We start from the raw sequence: 24,618 nt of genomic DNA on the forward strand, positions 1-24,618 counted from the left end.
GGAGATGCATCAGATTATTCTAGAAATCACATGTCGGGTCCCTAACATTTTGAGCAAAGAGCTATGAACACTAATGTTCATACCTCCACTCTCTTTAATAGCAGTGACGTTGTTCTCCCTGAGCAGCTTTGCTTCTGTTAAGGAGAGCGATTAGAAAAATAATAATTATCGTCATTTGAACTTGTTTACTAGCTTTGCATTAAAGTCCCTTACACAGATTGTTGCCTGTCCATACGGAACTCCTGGATTTAACAGCAACAGACAGAGACAGCTGTGAGCAACAAGATAGTGACACAAATCTACTGCTGCAGTAAATTAGGCACCTTCAAGAACCTGAACATGTTTCTTCAGGCTAAACCCAATTCAAGAAGAACCCGTTATCAATTTTAACTCTGTTTCTTGCCTGACAGCCAACCAGATTGAAAGGCCAGTCAGTTGCTAAGAGGAATGTTATTGGTAGAAGGCCAAAACCAGAAAATGTGAGCTCAATCATGTCCTGCATATCAAATTCCCCAAAGTATACTGTTTTGATTAAATAGTTTATCATTCTATTAGTTTTCTGGTTAACCTTTCTGCATTAGTTGGACAGGATATGTATCACATGTGAACTTCATTCTAGTTTATTTGAAAATCATTCATGTGTCGCAGTTTTCTTTCTTTACGTTTGTCTGCCAGCCATTATTTTGCCTGCACCTATTTTTGTTGAACATATTCCATTAGTCGTGTTTACATTCTACTATCTCTCCTAGCTTGCTATTATTTGACCATTTGACTAAGATATTGATGCAAATTAGAAACAGTCAGAAATCCAACATCAAACTCATTCCCAATCTGATACTTTGAACAAGTGTTCATCCTTTTTTCTTTCTTTCAGTTTCTCATTCATCCCTATGTTTTAGCTTGAACCTCCACAGCTTTGAATGTAACCAATACTCTTTTACGTAGAACATATCAAATTTTTCTTGGACTAGATATACACAATATCACAGGGTTTGCCAGAATTCTGCTTAGCTTCTCTTGTCCCCCACCCCCTGAAATCAAGTGGTTGCTCACTCAACCCAAGTCAAGATGGTGTGACTTGGAAAAAACCATCAGGATGATGAGGTTCCCAAGCACCCACTGCCATTGCACTTTGGAATGATGGAAGTCAAATTTTTGAGAAATGAAGAAATCCTTTACACAGTTCACAGTTGTGAGATCCAATGTTATTTTTAAGGGTTGGTCAAATTTTCCGATTTGGGTTAATAGAGGTGTTATGTTTGATTTACCTTGCAATGTCATTATATACATGTGACTCAGTGATGTTTTTTGGAACAATTTGTGTTTTTGTCTTGTGTACTTGAGATGGGGAAATTGATTTTATCATAACTGCTTCCAAGTTAATAGACAATATAAATCTTTCATTGATTTTGTTCATCTGGTGCTTGAGATGGGAACTGCAAAGCCTGCATCTTCTATTTGTGTTCCGTGAGGTAAGGGTGGGTGGTGGTGGAGGATGGAATTTAAGATCTTCCTTTTAAAAATTATTTACATAGACTTTTATTCATTCAATACAGATACCTCCCTCTGGAAAGCACAATCTGCCTCCAATTGATGGCCCAACGGACTCTGAACGTGGTCCAATTCTCCCTGTTCCTAAAGGAATTCGACCTGTGTTGAGCACGTATAGGATTGAGGTAGACAACCGTTGGCACATTGTCATACACAAAGTAATACATTTGTCCTGATTTTACAGTCAGAAGCAAAGGGATGCTACATGCACCTAATCAATCGTGACAAAAATTGCCTGCTAAGATTTAGACCGTGGATTTTTTTTTACTGTTGCAACATGACTTTGAATTTGGCACCACTTCTGGCATCTAGCAACAATGTGGGCAGCAGGCAGACTGATCAGCCAATCACATTGAAGAATTCTCATAGACTGCTGAGCAGGACATAAAAAACATAAATAATTCACCACAGTTCAATTAATGTGCAGAGAACAAAATTACGATTGGGACATATACATGGAATTAAAGTGCAAGATGAAATACCATAACCAAACTCCTAAAAGAAAAGAAAAAGGAAAGTGATTTTTATCATTTAAAAAATAATGCACATTTCACTCGTTCCTCTTAGGGAATGAAACCCCACTCTGGGGACAAAAAAACTTTTCAGAACCAGAGAGTTAATATGAGTTTGTCTCCTGTTAAAAATGAGTTGTACCTGATGGAGCAAGCATTAACATTTCAATTAGTTCTTATAATGAGAAGATCGAAGTTCACAGCTGCAAGGTTTGCAACAGCCTATGCTGTGGAGGAGCAGAATATCACAGACAACAACTGCAGGACTTTTGTGTTTAGCTGCACATCTGTGGATGGCAGAGTTTTCTGTCAGTTTGACAGAGTAATGAGTGAGTGCTGTCAGCCTTACTGTCATTATAACCACAAAATCCAGACCGTAATTAAATGGAAAAATCACAGGTTAATGTTTGTTGAGTATTTACGGCTCGTCACTATTTGACCCAAGTGCAGTAAGAGTGCACCAGTTGCATGATAGGCTTGAATGGGTAAGAGTGACAGGTCATCCTGAAGGACCCGGTTGGGTTGTTGTAACAAACTGGCAGCATTCAGCGCAGAAGTCAGACAGAAGGAGATGCTTTTTCTGAGTCACATAGTTAGTGGTGAGGGTGGGGGTGTTGGGGAGGGACTGCGTGTAAATAAGATAAATGGTGTGGCACATTGGAATATTGAGGTACTAGGATATAAAGTGGTAGAATGTAAGTTTGTTCCAACAATTAAGGCCCCATCTTCAGGTAGGCTGTTCAAGAAGCACTCCATGCAGATATGAGGCACCTTCTCAGAGGAAAGAAGAGGCAAGTGCCAGAGACTGTCCAGCCTTCTCTCCAAATAGGCATTAAGAGTAGCTTTGTCTATCTAATCTCCATAGGAAAAAACACATATGAGCATAGAAGATTTTAAGGCAAAAAAAATGCTCCATTTTGTTATTCACTAATGTTCACCAAATATTAAAAGGTGTATTTGACCCCTCTTTTGCACTGAATGAAGACCTCATGTGATTCAAAAAGAAGTCTGATTACTACATTACATCAAATTGAGTCAGCAAAAATTCTGATTTTGAACTATAGGACAACATATGCTTTACAAACTCCAAATTATGACTTGTAAATATTAGTTTGTGTTGATACAGATGCACTTTCCTCTTTTTATTCCTTACAGATTCTCTTTTGGGGTCTCAGAGATCTCAAGCGTGTGAATCTAACACAAGTTGATAGACCACGAGTTGACATTGAATGTGCTGGAAAGGGTGTGCAGTCTGCGGTTATTCAGAGCTACAAGAAAAATCCAAATTTCAGCACTTTGGTCAAGTATTTTGAAGTGGTAAGAACTCACTACTGCAATTGTCTATAATTTACATATGACTGTGGGACATGTAAGTCAGGTGACCTATGGTTTATGCCTGATAGTATTTTCCACCAACAAATCTGCCTTCAACCAGTTCAGCATAGCACCTCCCTGTTTTGTGGCACAGTGGTTACCATTGCTGCCTTACAGCACCACGGACCCCGGTTTGATTCCAGCCTTGGGTCACTGTCTGGGTGGAGTCCACACGTTCATCCTGTGTCTGCTTGGGTTTTCTCCAGGTGCTCCAGTTTCTCCCCACTGTCCAAAGATGTGTAGGTTAGGTGGATTGGCCTTGGTAAATTGCTGTTTAGTTACCCAGCATATGTAGGCAAAGGGAATTAACAGGTAAATACGTGGGATTACGGGGATAAGGTCTAGGTAAGACGCTCTGTCAGACGGTTGGTGCAGACTCAAAGGGCCAGATAGCCTCTTTCTGTACTGTAGGAAGTCTATGGATTCTATGCTTCAAAGAATAATTATGAACAAGATAGCAGGGAAAGATTATTCATAGTTTAGTCATCATATTTTGAACATGAAGTAGCAAACTAGTGATTCAAGTTGTTCATGCCCATGATTGCACACTTTACTATGAACATAGCAAGAAGAATAAGAGAAAACTATCAGACTCATCAATACACATCCAATGATGGTGCAGCTCCTTCCTCAACAGGCAGTAATTCCCAGTGGAAGCAAAAACAGAAAGGTAAGAATAATCTGTGGCTAATTTCAAGAAAATTTCTAGGAAATATTTCCCCAATCCGTCAGACAGTCAGGACATCTAGGAAGCACCACTAAAGCTTGCAGCTTCAAAGGTGCACTGCTCACAATTTCCCATCTACTCCATCAATGGCACTCTGCAAAATGTTACTTTATCACTTCATTGACAAACTGGAAATATGCTAAGACTCGTTGTCATAAAGTTAACCACTCAAGCAAGTTGACAGATTATCAAAACTGCAGGGAAATGGGCTGCCAGCGCTTTTCATATTTGTTTATTTTTAGAAAGCAAAGCCCAGCAATGATCCATGACTGAGATCCAATAAATTGGAAAGAGCACCAGATTTACCCGGATGGGGGACTGCAATGTGATACAATCACCAGGAGTGGCTCAGTGGCACCACTACTTAATGAGCTGGCTGAGTCCTAAAGGACATAGCTGCTGGACTGGGTCTGTGGAAGGTGGTGACGGAACCAACAAGAGGGAAAAGACATACTTGACCTCATCCTCTCCAACCTACCTGTTACAGACAGTATCATGACAGTATCGGTCAGAGTGACCACTGCACAGTCCTTGTGAACATTAAGTTTCACCTTCATATGGAGGATACATAGCCTCCATTGTGTTGCATGATGCTACACTGTGCTAAATGGGATACATTTCCAACAGATCTAGCAACTCAAAACAGGGCTTCCAAAAGGTGCTGTGGGCCAACAGCAATGGCAGTAGAGTTATATACAACCACAGTGTGTAATCTCATGGCTCAGAATATTCCCCATTATGATCAAACAAGGGGATCAACTCTGGTTCAATGGTGAATGTAGGAGGACATGCCAAGAGATTAGGTGTCAGCCTGCTGAAGCAACAGCACAGGACTGCTTACATGCCAAACTCATAAGTAGCAAGTAATAGACAAATCAGATCGAAGCTCTGGAGTCCTACCATATCCATCCAAGACTGGACAATTAAACAACTCACTGGAGGAGGAGACTCCAAAAATTTTCCCAAATTCATTGATGGGGGAACCCAGCACATCAGTGCAAAAGATAAGACTAAAGCATCTGCTGCAACCTTCAACCATAAGTGCCATGTGGGTCTCTTAGCCTCTTCCAGAGGTTCCCAGCATAACAGATGCCAGCCAATTTGATTCACTCAATGAGTTATAAAGAAACAGTTGAAGGCACTGGATACTGCAATAGCTAGGCCCTGACAATATTCCATCAATATTACTGAAGATTTGTATGGCAAAACTTGCTGCTCCTCTAGCCAAGCTGTTCCAGTACAGCTACAACACTGATATCTACCCAGTAATGTGGAAAATTGGTTTGTCCTGTACACAAAAAGAAGGACAAATCCTACCTGGCCAATTACTGCTCAGTCTACTCTCAATCAACAGTAAAGTGGTGGAAGGAGTCATCAACAATGCAATGAAGTGGTACTTGTTTAGCAATAACCTGCTCACTAAAGCTCAGTTCCACTAGGGCCATTCAGCTCCTGATCTCAGTACAGTCATTGTTCAAACATGGACAAAATTACTGAACCTGAGATGAGGTAAGAGTGGAGGCAACATTTGACTGAATATGGCATCACAGAGTCTGAGCAAAACTGGAGTCATTGGAAATTGGGGGAGAACTCTCTGCTGGTTGGAGTCATACCTAGCACAAAGGGAGATAGTTCTGTTTGTTGAAGGCCAGGTATGCAGGAATTCCTTAGGTTCCTAGGCCCAATCATCATTAGCTGTTTCATCAATGACCTTCGTTCCATTATAATGTCAGAAGGGGGAATGCTAGTGGATAATTGCATAATGTTCAACAACATTGGGTTTTCCACAGATACTGAAGCAGTCCACGTGCCAAAGGAGCAAATCCTGGACTATATCCAGCCTTGAACTGACAAGTAGCAGATAACGTTTTTGCCACCTAAGTGTCAGGCAATGATTATCTCCAACAAAGGAGAATCTAACCATCGCCCCTTAATCCCCACTATCAGTATCCTGGAGGTTACCATTGATCAAAAACTGAACTGAACTAGCCAGATATATACTACAGCTACAAGAGCAGCGCAGAAGCTAGGAATCCTGCAGTGAGCTATTCACCTCCATTTGCAAATCCTGTCCACCATCTACAAGGTACAAGTCAGGAGTGTGATGGAATACTCTCCACTTGCCTGGATGGGCGCAGCTGTAACAAAATTAAAGAAGTTTGTCACAATCCAGGACAAAGCAGCCTGCTTGATTGGGCCTCGCCCACAAGCACTCGCTTACTCCACCACCCGTGCACAGTAGCAGCAATGCATACCATTTACAAGATGCACTCCATAATGAACTCACCAAAACTTCTCAGACAAACACCCACAACTGCTCCATCTAGAAGAACAAGGACAACAGATACATGGGAATTCCAGCACCTGCAAGTTCCTTTCCAAGCCACTCACCATCCTGACTTTGAAATCTGTCACCATTGCTGGGTCAAAATCTTGGAATTAGCTCCCTAAAAACACTATGGATGTATTTACACCACATGGACTGTAACAGTTCAAGAAGGCATCTCACCAACTACCTCAAGGGCAATTTGAAGCCTACATCCCTTGAATGAATAAATAAAAATAACTAATGGTGCAGTGGTGGCAGAAAATTCCATTTTTAGTCAGTCACTTCGAAATTGGATCACATGCGTAGAGGCCAGTGGCAAGATCATGGAGAATTGATCTGCTGTCCTCCGTGCAGGTGAGCTGTGAACGGCAGTCACAACTACGGAAGCAACGCCCTGGTTACTTGGCTCATGGGATTGGTTGGGAGGGAGGGCCCATCAATGGTATATCGTAAGTGGGGAAGACATTTGGCAGGGGAGCAAGCATGAACCAGCTGCAGCCTGCAGATTTAAGATGATTAGACAGTCCCCTTCCTCCTGTCTCCATGTATAGATATTTTGCACGTACATATTTGCCTGCAGCCTCCAGTAGTCCCTTTAGAGATGGCTGATTTGATTGATTCCTGACAAATTTCTCAGGTGAAAAGCAATATCATAAATGACATTGATATAGACATCAGCCCCTCCCACACCAACACCAACTCCAGTTTTTCACCAGATAAATGAAGACAAAACCTCTAATTTCCCAGTAATCATTTCAGAATGGATTAAATTGCCCTTGTAGATGGGGCTACAAGGAATGCAATATAGGGCTACAGGAACAGAACTTAAGAATATCTTTAAGGATTCCAAATTATATAAAACGTACTAATAAGATCTGAGTTAATATCTTGGATGTGACACTAAGTATTGTTTGGTTATGGTAGAGAAAGGTACTGAGAATTTTATATCAAGGTATTCTCAATTGAATCCTCATTGACCCTAATCTCTCATTCTTGTTCCTGCGGAACAGTTACAACTATTGATTTGGTGGTAACGGCAACATGTGTAAGTTATCATTCTTCCCCAAGAAAGATACTACAGCTGCTCAGGATGTATCAACAAGTAGCCAAACTGAGGCTTGATGAAATCCATCATACATGGCCCTGCCCAATCTCAGTGTAGCACCTTGAAATGAGTATCATGATGACTACACTGGTGCAGCAAACTGATAATTTCAGTTTATTTTCCGGGATGGTAAGCATGCTGTTTTGATTAAAACCTTTCTTTTATGATCCCAATAGGATCTACCAGAGAATGAACTCCTTCACCCTCCTCTGAATATTCGTGTGGTGGACTGCCGAGCTTTTGGCAGGTACACATTGGTTGGTTCTCATGCAGTCGGTTCCCTGAGAAAGTTCATCTATAGACCACCAGACAATAAAGTTCAGAACTGGGTAAATGCAGGTATGTCAAAACCTAAGAACATTCATTGGTGTGCTCACTTCTTCTCCCAAATGTCATTACCTGGAAATATATTCCTTTTGCATAAATGTAGTTAAGATCATTCGCTAAACCAGGTTATCTGGATTGTGAGGCTACAGGAACAAATTGAGCCAACAATGATCAGTAAACTCACAGGTCATAGATGGATCTTAAATGATTCCTCAATGATCTGGCTTGATTATTTGTGATTTTTGTGTTGACTCTCAAAGGGCTATGTGACTATTAAACTGTTACCAATAATACTGCATCCTTATTGACTGGCAAGTAATTTGTCACACCTCAGTGGGAACTCTATCCCACATGATACTTGCAATTTACTTTTGTCTCACCTCTGACTTCTGGACTCGTTTCCATCCATATTCTGATACTTTCCTTCCTTGTTCTGTCATTGTCTTCTTCTGTCTGTCCCTGTCTTTTGGATTTCCACTGGTTTCTGTTCAGCTAAGCTAATAAGTGGAAACCAGGCAATGACAAATGGAGGCCCATTCTTTCGCCCTGCAGGAGATATCAACATTAACATGGAAACAGAGATTCCTGTGAAGAAGATTGAGACAGTTGTCAAGCTGGATGCTGTGAGTATGACCTCGATATGAAACTGCCACACTGGACAGGAGAGAGTTCAGAGTGGGAGGCAGTGGAACAGTGAGATGCCTGGAATGCATTGCATCCACCGTTATTTTACAGCAGTGGATATTCAGGGGTCTGACTGTCCCACCAGAGAGAGGCAAGACCCTTTTAATATATTTAAATCAGGCTCCTCCAATGCAACTGAAAAATCCAATTTAAAGTTTAACGTTGATATACAGGATTCCAGAAGTCTGGAAACTCAGTGTGAAATAGAAGCGTGAATTGCCAACTCCCCAAGATAGTCGACAGGTCACAAATCCTGGATAAAAGCAAATTATTACGGATGCTGGAACTTCAAACCAAAAGAGAAAATGCTGGAAAATCTCAGCAGGTCTGGCAAAATCTGTAAGGAGAGAAAAGAGCTGACGTTTCGAGCCCCAGATGACCCTTTGTCAAAAAACCTTTACGATAGGATTGAGATAATAAAAGTATCAATTTTGGTCATCAGTAGTGAGATACAGGTGACATATCGACCATGTTCTCCAACCAGCATGATGAACTCAAGCACTTTGCAATAAAAACTCTCCAACTGATAATGTCCATTTAGTTATGGTGGTCACAGGGTCTGCAGCAACAGACCCCCTCCTAGCAATGTCTTCAGACAGTGGATTCATTGAGTTTTCGGATGCAAGGCTCTAGCAACACTTTGTGCACATTTATGTGATTTCTCATTTTAATTTAATTTAGCATCCTTTTGTGAATGCATTTATTTTCCAAACATGTAAAATATTTTATTATCCACATGGATCTGTGTTTCTTTAATGTTTTCTTGCTCCATTTCCAATCAAGATGGGGAACAATATTTCATGATATTTGTGTTTTTTTTTTGATGCTGACATCATCTCATTTTGTTTGTTTCCATTTGATGACAGAACTCCGATGCTGTTGTTAAGGTTGATGCGGTAAGTTGAAGTACTGCAGCCATGATGAATCAACGCATGTCATGTAATGGGATGCGTACTTGTAACAATTCTTGAGAAAACTCTCTTTTCCCTTTAATAACTCTTAACTATCTACGACATCCAAGTTAACTAAGGCATGATTACTGCTCCTCTATCCGGGAAGGTTGTTCCCACATCTTTTATACACTTTTGTAGAAGAGACAGGATTTAGTTTGTCATCGAACAGGCGATCTCTTCCCTTCATTGCCCGAGCAAGATATTTATTTTTCACTGCTTTATAAATGCTCCTCTCCTGCTATGGCCTTTCCTCTTTCATCCCTTTTTGTCCCTTTTGTCCCAGATGGCCAACCTGTACCAAATCTTTGCTGGAGTCACTATATTGGTTGCTTATATAAAAAAAAATCCAGGATGGTTCTTTGATGACAACTGGGCAAATGTTGAACAGCAATATAAATATTGCTAAATATTCTGAAAATTCCACAGGTCAAACACTGGACAGAATCCTATAGCCTCCATCGTAGCAAGTTTGGTGGCTGGGGGTTATTTAATTGAGTGGAGGCCCAATTTCTATGCTTCTAAACTCTAGGGGCTAAATGGATCAAGAAATATGGGGGAAGGAGGGATTGGGATATTGAATTCGATGACAACATATGAGCAAAATGAATTTTGGAGCATGCTCGATGGACTGAATGGCCTACTCCTGCTTCTAGTTTCTATGTTTCTATCTTGTTGCCTTTGCCCTAATTAAGTCTGTGATGGGAGGGCCAGTGGACAGCCATCCCATCCTGTTGCTAATTTAGGTTTTAATAAGGCAATTTAGCCCACCTAATGGACTCATACTGCTATCAGTCGAGTGGGGAGGAGGGTTGCTCACCTTGCAGGAAGCACAACAAGGAAGCCCGAGTAAAGTTACTTGCCAGCTGCCACTGGGGCTGGGGGGGGTGGGGTGAAGATTTTTCCACTTATTCCTAAGTTATTTATTATCAGGCTTTCAGATTTGACCAGAGAACCAAAACATTTTGACACTATTAGGCCTTGCAACTGTTCCCCCAGTAACATAAAGTTACCATAGTCCCAAATCACCACTAGCTGTAACTGGTGGTGATTTAACCTGAGGATCACCACACCTCGGGTTGAGAAGGCAGGGCCTTCGTGAATAACCTCAGCTGGTACAGGTCCAGCATGAATTGAGCCCACGTTGTTGGCATTACGCTGCATCACTAACCAGCTGTCCAACTAACTAAGCTACCAGCATTTACTTAACAATTTGACCTATGTCTCTCAATAAGTTAGGTGCAATGCATTGGCTGCATACAAAACAGATAAATCATGGTATTAATTACCCCTTGTCTGTCTTGGCACAAAAAAGGGAACATGTAAATTGGAACTGTGGCAGCTGACACTCCAGAGAAATCAAATCCTTATGACAAACAGAATCAAACATTGTTTTTGTTACAGTTGAGGTTACAATTCCAGCAAGATACATTCACTGAATGGCTGCACCAATAAATGTAAACCAACACTATGTCAAGCATGTCCACAGAAAATACCTGCGCTACTTATTCTGCTGCAATTACATAAAAAGATATAGAAATGCATGTAAACTCCATGGGCAGGATTCCCTGGCTATTCACTCCAGCGGGATTCCCTGGGCTCGCTGCAGCGAACGGACATTTCTCTGTTCTTGCTAGCAATGGTGGTGGGTGGTGAACGACTGGAATTTTACAGCCCCATCACAATGGGAGTGGAGATGGAAACTGTAGAGAGCCTTTCAAAAGCCCAATTGACTTCAGCAGGACTGGAAGATCCCACCAGCAGGAAGGATCGTAAAATTCCTCCCCACGTGAACAGAGATTCGGGGCTTTATCCGGAACTCTGCCAATGCATGCAATGAGAAGTTGCCACTCACACGTGGGAGTGGTGTACCAGTACGATGAAAAATGGTGATAAGAAAGCATAAAACAGCAAAATTTGCCATGTCACTAAAGTAATTTTTTTGTGTGTGTTTCTTTTACAAAAGTAGCACAATAACAAATGATTGCTGATTGTATGAGCAGAGGAAAATCCCTCTTGCCCTAGTCCAATTAAAAATCGTGTAAAGAATGAAACCTGATGGGAGGTTGTATGAAAACTATCTGGACAAAAAAATAAAGCAACTTGGTATGCAATCAGAACATGTATTTCAAATTTAGAAATGGATACAAATAGACATCAAACTCACCATGATTCAACCAATTTTCCAAACCTTTTGCTCGGTAGGTTTTATTTTCTGCAAAATATCTCAGTGAACAGAGATCTACTAAATTACATGCTGAAAATGAAATGGCAGACAAAGTGTTTAAAACAGGATTTATGTCCTTACCATCAGATAATTATACCCCATCAAGAATGATCATTGAAGGCCAGAGAGTTGACACAGTGTAAAATTTCCATTGCTCCAGCTGATTGTGACCTTTCTCACACCATGTTCCTTATCTCTAGAATGAGGATGAGAAAGCGAAAAAGAAGAAGAAAAAGAAGGGAGAGGAAATAGAAGAGGAGGAGCCTGATGAAAGCATGCTCGACTGGTGGTCAAAATATTTTGCCTCCATTGAAACTCTCATGGAGGTGTGCACTGATTTTAGAAGCTTGTATGTTGGATTATTGTACAATATGATGTAAAAAGCAAAGTTGAGAATATATTCATGTGCCAGTAACATAATGTATTCCATCAGAACTTCACTACTCGTGACAGGACACTGGTGCAGAGCCTAATGTTCCCATATGTACAACTATAGTACATTGTTGTATTTCTTGTAAAGAGCTAGAAACTAATTGTTATGTGAATATGTATCCCGGGATGCGTATTTAATGTTACACAAATGCATCATCTACCTTGCAGCCATAAAGAGAACTGAAAAAATACACCCAACAAAACTCCAGCATTGTGATAATTTCTATTTATTTGGAACTAGTAAATACGACTTTGAAGCACATGGCTCAACAAGGATTTACGTTTTATGCTAAATCAAGGGTCCAACCATAATGCAGGTAGAGAGCCCCCTTCTTCAAATAGCGCCTTGATATCTTTTATATCCACCTGAACAAGCAAATAAAACCTGGCTTTAATATCTCACCTAAAAGTTCTCACCTCTCATTCCCTGCTACACAAGGGCTGCATTACAGTCCTCTTCGTGTAAGTTAATTGCAGTAAGAATGAACATAACAGGACCTTGCAGAATGTCTTAATGTTTCAAATTTTGTGTCATTAAACATAACTGGTAACTTTTTTTTGACTGAAGAAAGATGGCCAAACTGTTTGTTACTCTTCAATTGAGAAGCTGTAAAACAAGCTGCTAAAAGTAGCATTCTGAAACAACCCAGGTGACTATCCACACTATGCCTTCCTCTCTGTAGGAATCTCCTTTCTATGTTTCCCCACTGCAGAATGACTGAGATTGGGAACCAGTTCACAGGGGTACAGGTTTAGATTTTTTCACATTCCCTACATTGGGGGAGATGGCAATGGACCAGTGTCCAAAGTTTTAACCAGAGTTTGTATCCTTCCCCTCCCCAACCCCTAACATATAACCATAAAACAAGAATGACAAAAAATAAGATATGTAACTTTTATGCTTTGAACAGTTGTGAATTTCTTCAAATTCAGAGAGTTATTTGCAAATTCTGTTTCAGCGTATCCGACAGCAGGAGGCAGCTGCAGCTGAGGCAGAGGAGAAAGAGGACATGGAGATAGCAGCGGAGGGTAAATTAGGTCTGGAAAGATTTACACTCACACTTTATAGAAATTGATGAAAGGAGTTAGCCACAATCCTAGATATATATGTGTGTGACATGTGCATGTTATTTCACTGAAAACATAACATACTCTAGAAATGCAACATTGATAGGAGTTATGGGTAGATAAAAGCAAATTACTGCACTTGCTGGAATCCGAAGCAAAAATGCTAGAAAATCTCAGCAGGTCTGACAGCCTCTGTGGAGGGAGATTAGAGTTAGCATAAGAGCTAAAAGAGCCAGAACTCTGATGAAGAGTCATCCAGGCTTGAAATGTTAGCTCTATTCTTTCTCCGCAGATGCTGTCAGACGTGCTGAGATTTTCCAGCATTCTCTGTTTTTGTAGTTAAGGACAGATTGCATGCTAAGGGTTTGGAGCATGTTAAGGGATGGAAGCAGAAAGTTGAGGTTGAGGAACATGGTAAAGGCTCCCCGCTTTCTGAGGGTTGGGAGAACAATATCATGGTTGGGCAACATTCAAGGACTGGGAGTGGGATGTTAAAGATGGGAGTATGCTAAGGTCTGAGAAAAATGCCAAGGGCTGGGAATGTGTTAATGGATAGGAATATTAACAATTGAGAGTATGTTATGGCTGGGATTGTGTTAATAGTGTTTATTTATGTCTTTGCTTTAGTTGTCCCTTACTACAATATCCCATAAGTTTACTTTGGATATTATAAAAATCCTGTTGAATTCATTCTTTGTTTTCCCGTGTGTCCTTGAAATTGTGCTAACATCTATAAGAATCCTCTTTGGATGTTGTAGGATTTTTAACAGGGAACTTATGGGATATTTTAATAAAGATCATCTGTGGGTTCTTTTGTTGTTCAACAATGTGTTTGGACTGGGTGTTTGTCAATCTCATCTACTGTTGAAAACTCCAAACTTCTGCTTACTGTGAGTGTTTTGCTTCGCCCATCCTCTATCCATTCTTTTCATGGCAGAATCTGTCACTCACCTCATTACTGAGCCATCATGAAAGTTGGCACTAAGAAGACTGAAATGCTATCTCAGAGATCAGAACATGCAGGTCAAAGGTAATGGTAAGGCTTAGGCTGTGGTTGTAACCAGATATGAGGTCAGGTCTAGAGGGAGGTATTTAGAGCAATTCTTACTACGTTTCTCTTTGAGGCCTTGGCTCACAAATTGTGAAAAAAGTTTCTGAAAACTGCTTAGCTGTTTGACAGTATGAACCCTTAAAAGATAACTAAGATCTTGGCATGGATTTTGTTGGCATTCTTTTGCTGGTTTTATTTTTTACTCATGTGTCTCTTGGCAAGGCAATTTTGGCTGATCCTTAATTGTTCTTGAGAATGTGATGGTGAGCTGCCTTTTTGGACAACAGTAACCCATCTAATGTGCATCAATAGCATTGTTAAGAAGCAAGTTCCAGGATTTTATCAGTGAAGAACTAGTGATACATCTCCAAATCAGGATGCTGTGTAACTTGGAGGTGAATCTGAGGTGGGGGTGTTCTCATGCTGTTGTGTGTTTTAGTTAGTAGAGACTGGAGATTTGGAAGTTGCTGTTGAAGGAACCTTGGCGAGTTGCTGCAGTGCATTTTGCAATGTTATACACCATTGCCACTGTGCTTCGGTGGTGGACAGAGTGAATGTTTCAGGGCTGCTTTGTGCTGGTTTGTACTGAGCTGCTTACAGGTTGGACCCACTTTCATCCAGGCAAGTAGGGTATTCCATCACATTCCTGACTTGTGCCTAGTAGAGATGGTAAATAGGCTTTAGGGAGTCAGAAGGTGAGTTCATTGCTGCAGAGTTCCCAGTTTCTTAGTCTCTTTGTTTCCTTCTACAGTTTGCTTGTTCTTTGTATGTTTCAAATCATTATAGTCTTTTTGTCCTTTTAGGATCAGTAGTTTTCCACTATGGTCCATTTATCTTTTTAGGATCGGTAGTTTTCCATTATGCTCTGTTCGTCCTTTTAGAATTGGTAGTTTTATCATGATGGCCTGTTTGTCCTTTTAGGATCAGTAGTTTTTTTATTATGATCTGCTTTTCCTTATAGGATGGGTAGTTTTCATTATGATCTGTTTGTCCTTGTAGGATCGGTAGAGTACTTTAGAATGTAGCTCCCTTTATGGTGGTTTCCTTCCTAGCCTAGCAAAAATCAAGGTGTCAACTTTCATGCCTTTCATGTTTGAGTGTTTTGTGTCCACCCCCCCTTCTCTACATTCAGACCTCAAAATTGATGACTCTCCCATGAAAGGCACAAAGCAGTCCAAGAGTAAAGACAAGGCCAAAGACAAGGAGAAAGAGAAGAAGAAAAAGCAGCTTGAACCGGTTGAAACAAAGGAGAAAATTAAAATTGATGAATTACAGGTAAGTGAGTGTAAACATTATTGAAATATGTTATGTTCAAATTGTTGCGCTGAAAATTTTGAATGATTTTTCCTGGAAGTCAGAGTTATTGCCTTCCTGCGAGGAATGAAATGATGAATCCTACTCTATCTAATCTATCATTAGTGGATAGCCCAACCAATAAGTGCACTATTGAACTAAATCAGGAATGGCAGAAAGAGTCTAGATTTGATTTACACTTTCAGCCAAGATAGTCAGGCTTTTATAAATGCCCTCTGTATCCTCAGGCTCAGAAACCTGTATTTCCATGACTGGTTCCAGTAGTAATGAACATTGGTAGGAGAAGATTGGACTCATTTGTGATGCTTCTATGGATAAATAACAGACCTTTTTACTCTCGTCTGTTCATTGGTAATTTAGAATAGTTTGAGCTTCAACGGCAGATGAGTGGTAGGTACGCTGCACCTGCCAATTGCCCAATATACACTTCAAATTAAAATGGGCTACTTGTCAGTGAAAGTAATGTACAGGTACCCAGCTACATTTGTAGAGCTATTGACATTGAAGGTATTTTTTTCAACGCACTGCTTCAGACTTTCCAGCAATGTGATATTGAAGGATTTCTCATTCTGTGTATAAGCACCTTGCATCAGAAGTTGCTGAAATATTGTGTATTGATTTTCAGTGGAACTTTTGAATTTATTTGAATGAAAAAGGTAAATAGCTCCTGAATACTGAATTTTGAAAAATATCAATACACATCAATGGTACAGAGGAAGTGGGTAGCCTATTAGGTATTATACATATCCCTTAAGCATCTCATAAACCAGACAGGGCTATTGGAAACTTTGCAACGCCTTATGACAGACAATTAGACTTTTAAAAGAAAGGATGAGCCACAGAGAAAAAAAACTTAGATAAGGCCTTATGTGGTTAACCATTCTATTTCAATAAACAGATTTATGACAAGGAATTAGAAGCTGAGTTTGGAAACTTTGAAGACTGGCTGCATACATTTAATCTCTATCGCGGCAAAATTGGAGATGATGATGACAGCTCTGCAGATGAAGAAAGAATTGCTGGGAGATTCAAAGTGAGTACTTCATGATTGAAGGACATCAATTTAAACATCCTTGTAAAAGGTAAATATTGATTGCCCTAATGTACTGATCAAAGGGGCTTATTAGAGAAATGGCAGGAAGGAAAACATCAAAATACTCGAGCAATGCTTAGTATTCAAATATAATTCAGAGAGCTAAAGTTCAAATTCACATCTAATCTTCATGCTTTTTCAACTGGATCCGTACCAACCTGCTGAAGTTTGCGCCATCAGAAATTGAATTTTTTTTTTCAGTCATTGGAAGCCAGAATCCATAAAGCTGAACCTTCGGATAGGTTTATTCAATGGCAAGGTTCTATTGAAGAAAACTGTACTTTAAAATAATTGTTTTACATTGCAATAGATTGTGACATATAAGTCATAAGAACATGAGAAATAAGAGCAGGAGTAGGCCATCGAGCCCTTCGAGCCTGCCCCACCATTCAATAAGATCATGGCTGATCTGAAGTGGATCCCGCTCTCTGCCCATAACCCTTAATTCCCTTGTCTGTCAAAAACCTATCTACCCGTGACTTAAATATATTTAGCAAGGTAGCCTCCGCACTTCAACGGGCAGAGAATTCCAGAGATTCACCACCCTTTGAGTGAAGAAGTTCCTCCTCAACTCCATTCTAAACTGCGTCCCCCCCCCCCTTTATCTTGAGGCCGTGCCCTCTAGTCCTGTTATCCTTTCTAAGTGGGAAGAATCTCTCTACCTCTACCCTATCCATCCCTTTCATTATCTTATACGTCTCTAAAAGATCCCCCCTCATCCTTCTAAACTCCAACGAGTACAGACCCAGTCTATTTAGTCTCTCTTCATAGTCCAATCCCCTCGTCTCCAGTATCAGCCTAGTAAACCTCCTCTGCACTCCCTCCAAGCCAATATATCCTTGCGCAAGTGCGGCGACCAAAACTGCACACAGTACTCCAGCTGTGGCCTCACCAGTGCCCTGTACAGTTGCAGCAAGACCTCCCTGCTTTGATATTTTATCCCCCTCACTATAAAGGCCAGCATACCATTCGCCGCCTTGATCACCTGCTGCACCTGCAGACTGAGTTTTTGCGACTCATGCTCAAGGACCCCTAGGTCCCTCTGCACCATAGCATGCTGCAGCTTTTCACCCTTTAAATAGTAATCCCTCCTACTATTATTTCTGCCAAAGTGGATAACCTCACATTTGCTAACATTGTACTCCATCTGCCAGGTCCTCGCCCACTCGCTCAGCTGTCCAGATCCCTCTGCAGACTTTCCACACGCTCCGTGCAATTTGTTTTTCCACTCATCTTCGTGTCATCAGCAAATTTCGTCACCCTACACTCAGCCCCCTCTTCCAGATCATCTATATAAATGGCAAATAGCTGAGGCCCCAGCACCGATCCCTGTGGCACTCCACTAGTCACCAACCACCAATCAGAATAGCACCCATTGATACCAACTCTCTGCTTCCTATTAGACAACCAATCCTCTATCCACGCTAACACCTTACCCTTATCCCCAACCCCATGCACCCAACCTTCTGAAGCAACCTTTTATGAGGCACCTTATCAAACACCTTTTGAAAATCTAGAAACACCACATCCACCGGTTCCCCTCTGTCTACCACGCTAGTCACATCCTCATAGAATTCCAATAAATCTGTCAAACACGACTTCCCCTTAACGAATCCGTGCTGCTTCTGCTCCATCAAACCATTCCTTTCCAGGTGCCTCGCTATTTCTTTTTTGAAGGAGGATTCAAGCATTTTTCCAACTACAGACGTTAAACTAACCGGTCTATAATTCCCTGCCTTTTGCCTGCTACCTTTCTTAAACAGCGGCATAACATTAGCCATTTTCCAATCTTCCGGCACTTCCCCGGAATCCAGCGAATCAACCCAGTGTAGAAGATAATAACATTTTTGGTGTCAACCCCCATTACAGCTACAAAGTGCTAAACCCACATTAGTAATTGACCTCAATTTTTCACTTCAGAAGTGTATGTTTAATATGGAATCAAGCAGATGATGCAGGTTGTGATGTGATGGATACTTAAGACATACCCACAAGAATAGACCACACGTGGCATGGCAAGTGACAAACAGGAATGGATCCTCCAGCAAAAGGAATGAAGTACGAAGTTAGCTTTCAGTCTCAAAGCTAAAAGTTGTCATGTTTGCTACTCATCAAATATTGTTCTGCAGTGAGGGAATTTTGTGTTAGCAAAAAGCTCATGTGAGAATAGTAGAAGAAGGAGTCCACCCTGAAAGAGATACCTAAGATCAAAGACACCATGAGAACAGGGAACTGCCATTGGCCTGACCTTAAGGAGCCTGTATCAGCATGGGTCCTCAAAAATCAACAGAATGCTTACATCTTCACCAGAAATGCAGTCTATGGACATGCACTTAAGTGGACTAATTCCATCTCTGTGAATCCAGTCCAGTTTCAGACCAACAGTTAGTTGATGCCTCCACTTTAAGGAAGGAACAATCTAATATTGCAACAGAATATCAAGAATCATCAAAGTCTACCAAGATATGTTATGTTTTTTTCACATTTCGAAATAATGCCCATCCTCACCAGCACATTATTATTCAGTCTATGTATGCTATTTAATTTCCACTACTCCCTTGAGTTTCTTTTCTTTGAACATAAGAACATAAGAACATAAGAAATAGGAGCAGGAGTAGGCCATCCAGCTCTTCGAGCCTGCCCCACCATTCAATAAGATCATGGCTGATCTGTCATGGCTCAGTTCCACATTCCCGCCCTCTCCCCATAACCCTTAATCCCCTCGCTTATCAAAAACCCATCAACCCCTATCTTAAAAATATTTAGCGAGGCAGCCTCCACCACCTCAACTGGCAGAGAATTCCAGAGATTCACCACCCTTTGAGTGAAGAAGTTCTTCCTCAACTCCGTTCTAAACTGCCCCCCCTTTATCTTGAGGCTGTGCCCCCTAGTCCTACTGTCCTTTCTGAACGGGAAGTGCCTCTCCACCTCTATCCTATCCATCCCATTCATCATCTTATACATCTCAATGAGATCTCCCCTCATTCTTCTAAACTCCAACGAGTACAAGCCTAGTTTATTCAGCCTCTCCCCATAGCTCAAGCCCCTCAACTCCGGCATCAGCCTAGTAAACCTCCTCTGCACTCCCTCCAAGGCCAAAATATCCTTGCGTAAGTACAGCGACCAAAACTGCACACAGTACTCCAGCTGCGGCCTCACCAATGCCCTATACAGCTGCAGCAAGACCTCCCTACTTTTATATTCAATCCCCCTCGCTATGAAGGCCAGCATCCCATTTGCCTTCCTGACCACCTGCTGCACCTGCAAGCTGGGTTTTTGCGACTCATGCACAAGGACCCCGAGGTCCCTCTGCACCGTCGCATGCTGCAGTTTTTCGCCCCGTAAGTAAAGTTGCCATCAGAGGGTGGGGTTTGGGGAGTGTGGGTCATTAAATCAGAGACCTTACCTTCCCTTCCTATTGGGTCATCCCTTGCCCTAAGGTGATGTGCTGGCTGCCAAGCGACATTGATCCCCGGTTCTTCCACGCTGGGTTAGTGTTCAAACGGTAGTTGAGTGAATGCCCTTCCTTGTTGAAGCTGCAAACTGTGTGGGAGATAGCCACAACAGAGGGGCAGTTGTGGGTGCAACTATGAAGTCCTGTGTTCCTGCTTTGTGAGGGGCCAGGCTGCAAGGACGGTGTGGGGATATCAGTGATGGGGAGCTACCCTGTCTCATGAGGCATAAAGGCCCTTTCACTCAGGGGAGGGCAAATGCAGTGAAACCTACAACCTTCACTCTGTCAATGGAATCCAGCCAGAGGGGCTTATTGGACAGGAAGTTTAAATCGACTTCTCTGCGGACTCCGGACCATCATATACAGCAGTGAGAGTGTGTTGATTGCTTTCATGCAAGGCTGCTGAACTACACAGCACTGAAGACCCCAAAGAATGAGGCTGTCCTCAAAGGAATGGCTTGAAAAGCTAATTGCATACCTCTCAAGAATCAGCTGTGTGTTGTCAAGATGAATGTGGCTGCCAGAGCAACTAATTGATGATTTTTTTTTGAGGAATCCAGTAGGTCAGTTTAATATCCAGAGCTAGACCTAGTTGCATGGTCTGAGGACAAAGATTAACCCATTGGAACACCAAGCACCAAGAATGTAGAAGCAACTTCAATTCAAGCCAGAGCAGTACACAGCTCGCATTGTGGAAAACTTCCTGGCAGGATAGGATGGTAATAGCTAACATTGCTCACCCAGCACTATTTTTGATGTGAACATCAGGATGCAGACCTTATTGTCATGCATTGTCTAATGACTTTAACACAATGTGAGATTGGGACTTTGGCAGCAGAGAGACGTGATGTGCTGGTCAGATGCCATGACGCAATAAAGGCTAAACGCTATCCACCCTGCTGGAGTACAGAGGAAGCTATGTTAGGATGTGGCTGGAGTGCGGTGAGGGAGAGCAGAGATTCACACAGCTAATAAGAAGCATCGGGATTGAAGTCTCAGATGTATGGAGTTATGAGCATCTGGGCTCTATTAGGACTCCTTCGTGCTCATGGTGGTGTTCTCACTCTTTCATTGCATGATTCAGAAGAATCATGGAACCGATGGAGTTGGTATTTCCACTGATCGAGATTGACCAACAGCTTGACTGAAGCAAGTGGCCAGGAAGTATGGCCTGCAGCTGCTCAGGAAGCAGAGACTGTATCCACCAGGAATCCTCCTGCATCAATGTTCCTTCGGCTGTCCAAACTGCAGTGTTGGAGAAGATTGTGTCTGTCCTGAGGGATAGTGGGTTATCTCTGCCACATACTGCACAAACTGACACCCATGGAACTGGAGGAAACCAATACCTGTGGCTCTGAAAATTTACAACCTTTCTGAACTTTTATGCCAGCAATTCCTTCCAAGGCAGCACAGGACACATCTGCGGCATCTCCCTGTCTACCACTCACACATGTATTAGGGAGGTTACAAATGCCCTTTTTGCCAGGGTTGATATGTTTATCAACTTTGACTGTGACCAGGTCAGCCAGGATGCTAGGGCAATGGACTTCTCCCACCTAGCAGGGATGCCCCAGGTGCAAGGTCTGATAGACTGCATCCACATGGCTCTTAAGTCACCATGGCAGCATGCACAACCATTCAGGAATCACTAGGGATTCCACTCCCACAGCTTGTCTGTGACCTTACAATGCGCATCATGCAGATGTGTGCCTGTTTCCCAGGAAGTGCCCATGACAGTTACATCTTGGGCCGCTCGCAAATCCCTGCTTGAGATTTGCTTGATTGGCACCACATCCACCACAATAAACATCCACTCCCTCGACCTTCAATGCACGTGGCAACACCATGTACCATCTACAATGTAATGCAGCATCTCATCAAAGGTCCTTTGACAGCATCTTTCAAACTCGCAACCTCTGATCACCTAGAAGGATAAGAGCAGCAGACGGATGGGAAGACCATCACCTCCAGGTTCCTTTCCAAGCCACACACCATTCTGATTTGGAATTATATTGCTGCTCTTTCACTGTTATTAAGTCAAAATCCTGGAACTTTCTCCCTAAGTGCACTATAGTGGATGCAGCCACACCAAATAGACTGCAGTGATTCAAGAAGGCAGCTCACCACTACCTTCTCAAGGGCATTTAAGGATAGACAACAAATGCTGGCCTATCCAGCAATGCCAACAGTCTGTGATTTTGTTTTAAACTGTCATGTGCAACATGCTTCACCAGTCAATTGCTCAGTTCATTCAAAGGAAAATGAGAAATTGGAAAGAGTGTACTAGTCATTCACTGACCTGAGACCACTTTCATTGAGGTTTTTTTATTTCACACCAGAGGAAGCTCTGAACTGTAAGAAACAGAGAGAAATTCTCCCTTCATAATTCTTAAGATTATTCAATAAATAAGGAGAACACACAATATTTTAAATAAAACTCACTAATGTTATCATTTTGGTCAACTTCTGCAAACAAAATAGCTTAACAAAATCCAGCATCAAATAACTAGACTTATATTACTTCTATTGATTTAGTTGATATAGATTTAAATCTATTCATTGATTTGCCTGCATACTAATCCTTTCTAATATTGTGTCATCTTATCAATTCTTTTATTTACAAAAATACAATGCAGGGCTCCATCTGTGTGTACAAAGTACCTCTGCCAGATGATATCGCTCGAGAAGCAGGTTATGAACCTACATTTGGAATGTTCCAGGGAATTCCAAACAATGATCTTGTCAATGTTTTAGTCAGAGTGTACGTAGTAAGGGTAAGTGGCTATCATTCAAGTCAATGGAGGAACTGGGTTGCATTTTTGTGGTAATTATGATAACCATAAAACTTGAACAGGTTCTGCTCATCATCCAGAATGATAACTCTTTCTTTCCAAAATTATTCAATATTTTATATTTATAGGATTGATTCATTGAATTGAATTAACTGGCATGAAACAACAAGTTGTCATCATCAAGCGAGCCCTGATGAAGAAGCAGCGCTCCAAAAGCTCGTGATTCCAAATAAACCTGTTGGACTTTAACCTAGTGTTGTGAGGCTTCTTACTGTGCCCACAACAGTCCAGCACCAGTATTTCCACATCATGGCATTAAACAATGAAATAGGTAACAGCCTTGCGCTGACAGTATTAGCAGATTTGCTGATTCTACAGAAAATTCTTGCATTCATCCCAAGTGCCAACCTGAATCCATCCTTCCCAAAATTGAAGGCTGATAATTTATCTGGCATTATTACCCTGAACTGTAATGGTAGCCTAGTAACACAGTAATTTGAATCCCAGGGATTATGGTCACTCCCATTCATGGTCTTTCGATCAGGAAAATTGGACATAATCTGGCCACTGAATTAATTGTAATGTTATGTAAGGAGAAATTTACAATGATTCCTTCACTGAAACCTAAATATTTTCATCCTGAATCTCTAATCACAAATCATTGTATGCTGAAGGGACAGAATGTTCATGGAGCATCCCCCAGTCTTCCACCATAACTTTAGAGGAAGTTCAGTAAAATTTCTGTGTAACTAGTTATTTATACCCATTTTTTCACCTAACTGAGAGAAGCCCTATAGTCATTTCAGACATAATAGGTGGGCTTTCCCAGCCGTGCTCACCCCAAGGGTGGAAAGTCCCGCCCAAGGCCATTGGACCTTTGCATGTTCAGCCCCCATTCGCTATGATTCCCATGGCTGGTGGGATAGGAAGATTCCTCCCAATGAGTGGAATTTTCTCCAAAACAGACTAAGGGCGGAATTTTACATAACAAAGGTTCTAAGTGCTAAACGAATTTAAAAAAAAGAGAGCAAAAGTCTCATTTTATTTGGACAAGTTTGAAAATGCAATCTTATGGCACTTGGTTTAAAAAAAAGGATGTGATTCTCACCAGCAGGAGGCATAGTGGAGTCTAAGCTCGCCAGGGAAGTTGGCTGCTGAGCTTCGGGGTGCCATTGCGTGGGCACCTCATCTCCCATTGTATTGGGAGATCTGCTGCTACCCCCACCCCCCCAACCTGCCCACTCCCCTCACAGACATTGTGACCATTGGTGAGGACCATACGTGATTCTCACTGGGGGAAACCTCAGCCAGCAAGGTGGTTAAGTTGAATGAGCCCAGGTGAGAGTGTCTGGGATTCATTAATGACATTTAAATCATGCCATTAATATTTAAATTGGCTTTAGTTCCTTTCTGAGTATGAAACCAATTTTGCCGGCAAAACACTACCAGTCAATTAAGGAAGGTAAAAAACGGAGACAAACCTGATTTTCTGCCTCCTATCCGATCTTACCACCTCACCTCATCAAAAGTCAGGTAGGATGAGGTCATAAGATTGCACCCAAAGTGTCATAATGGCTAGAAAACCGAGGTGATCCATGCCAGTCTGTCCAGAATGAGAAAGACTGCAA

The 24,618-nt window shown here is 41.6% G+C and overlaps 1 protein-coding gene across 4 annotated transcripts in view; it reads left to right on the top strand.

The window, feature by feature from the left end:
- Positions 1–24,618, top strand: part of otofa (otoferlin a) — a 335,468-nt gene that overhangs the window by 263,077 nt on the left and 47,773 nt on the right. For 3 of the 4 annotated variants that reach the window (XM_080193269.1, XM_080193267.1, XM_080193268.1), the window contains exons 29-38: positions 1,557–1,676; positions 3,219–3,380; positions 7,775–7,937; positions 8,418–8,548; positions 9,476–9,505; positions 11,987–12,112; positions 13,178–13,247; positions 15,500–15,612; positions 16,550–16,684; positions 22,835–22,972. In XM_080193269.1, coding sequence (XP_080049395.1) covers positions 1,557–1,676; positions 3,219–3,380; positions 7,775–7,937; positions 8,418–8,548; positions 9,476–9,505; positions 11,987–12,112; positions 13,178–13,247; positions 15,500–15,612; positions 16,550–16,684; positions 22,835–22,972 — 1,188 coding nt within the window. The remainder of the gene's footprint in view (positions 1–1,556; positions 1,677–3,218; positions 3,381–7,774; positions 7,938–8,417; positions 8,549–9,475; positions 9,506–11,986; positions 12,113–13,177; positions 13,248–15,499; positions 15,613–16,549; positions 16,685–22,834; positions 22,973–24,618) is intronic. The other variant, XM_080193270.1, reaches the window with a different exon arrangement.

This window comes from Carcharhinus amblyrhynchos, chromosome 7, assembly GCF_965287045.1.
Source record: "Carcharhinus amblyrhynchos chromosome 7, sCarAmb.v2.hapA, whole genome shotgun sequence".
Classification (NCBI taxonomy): domain Eukaryota; kingdom Metazoa; phylum Chordata; class Chondrichthyes; order Carcharhiniformes; family Carcharhinidae; genus Carcharhinus; species Carcharhinus amblyrhynchos.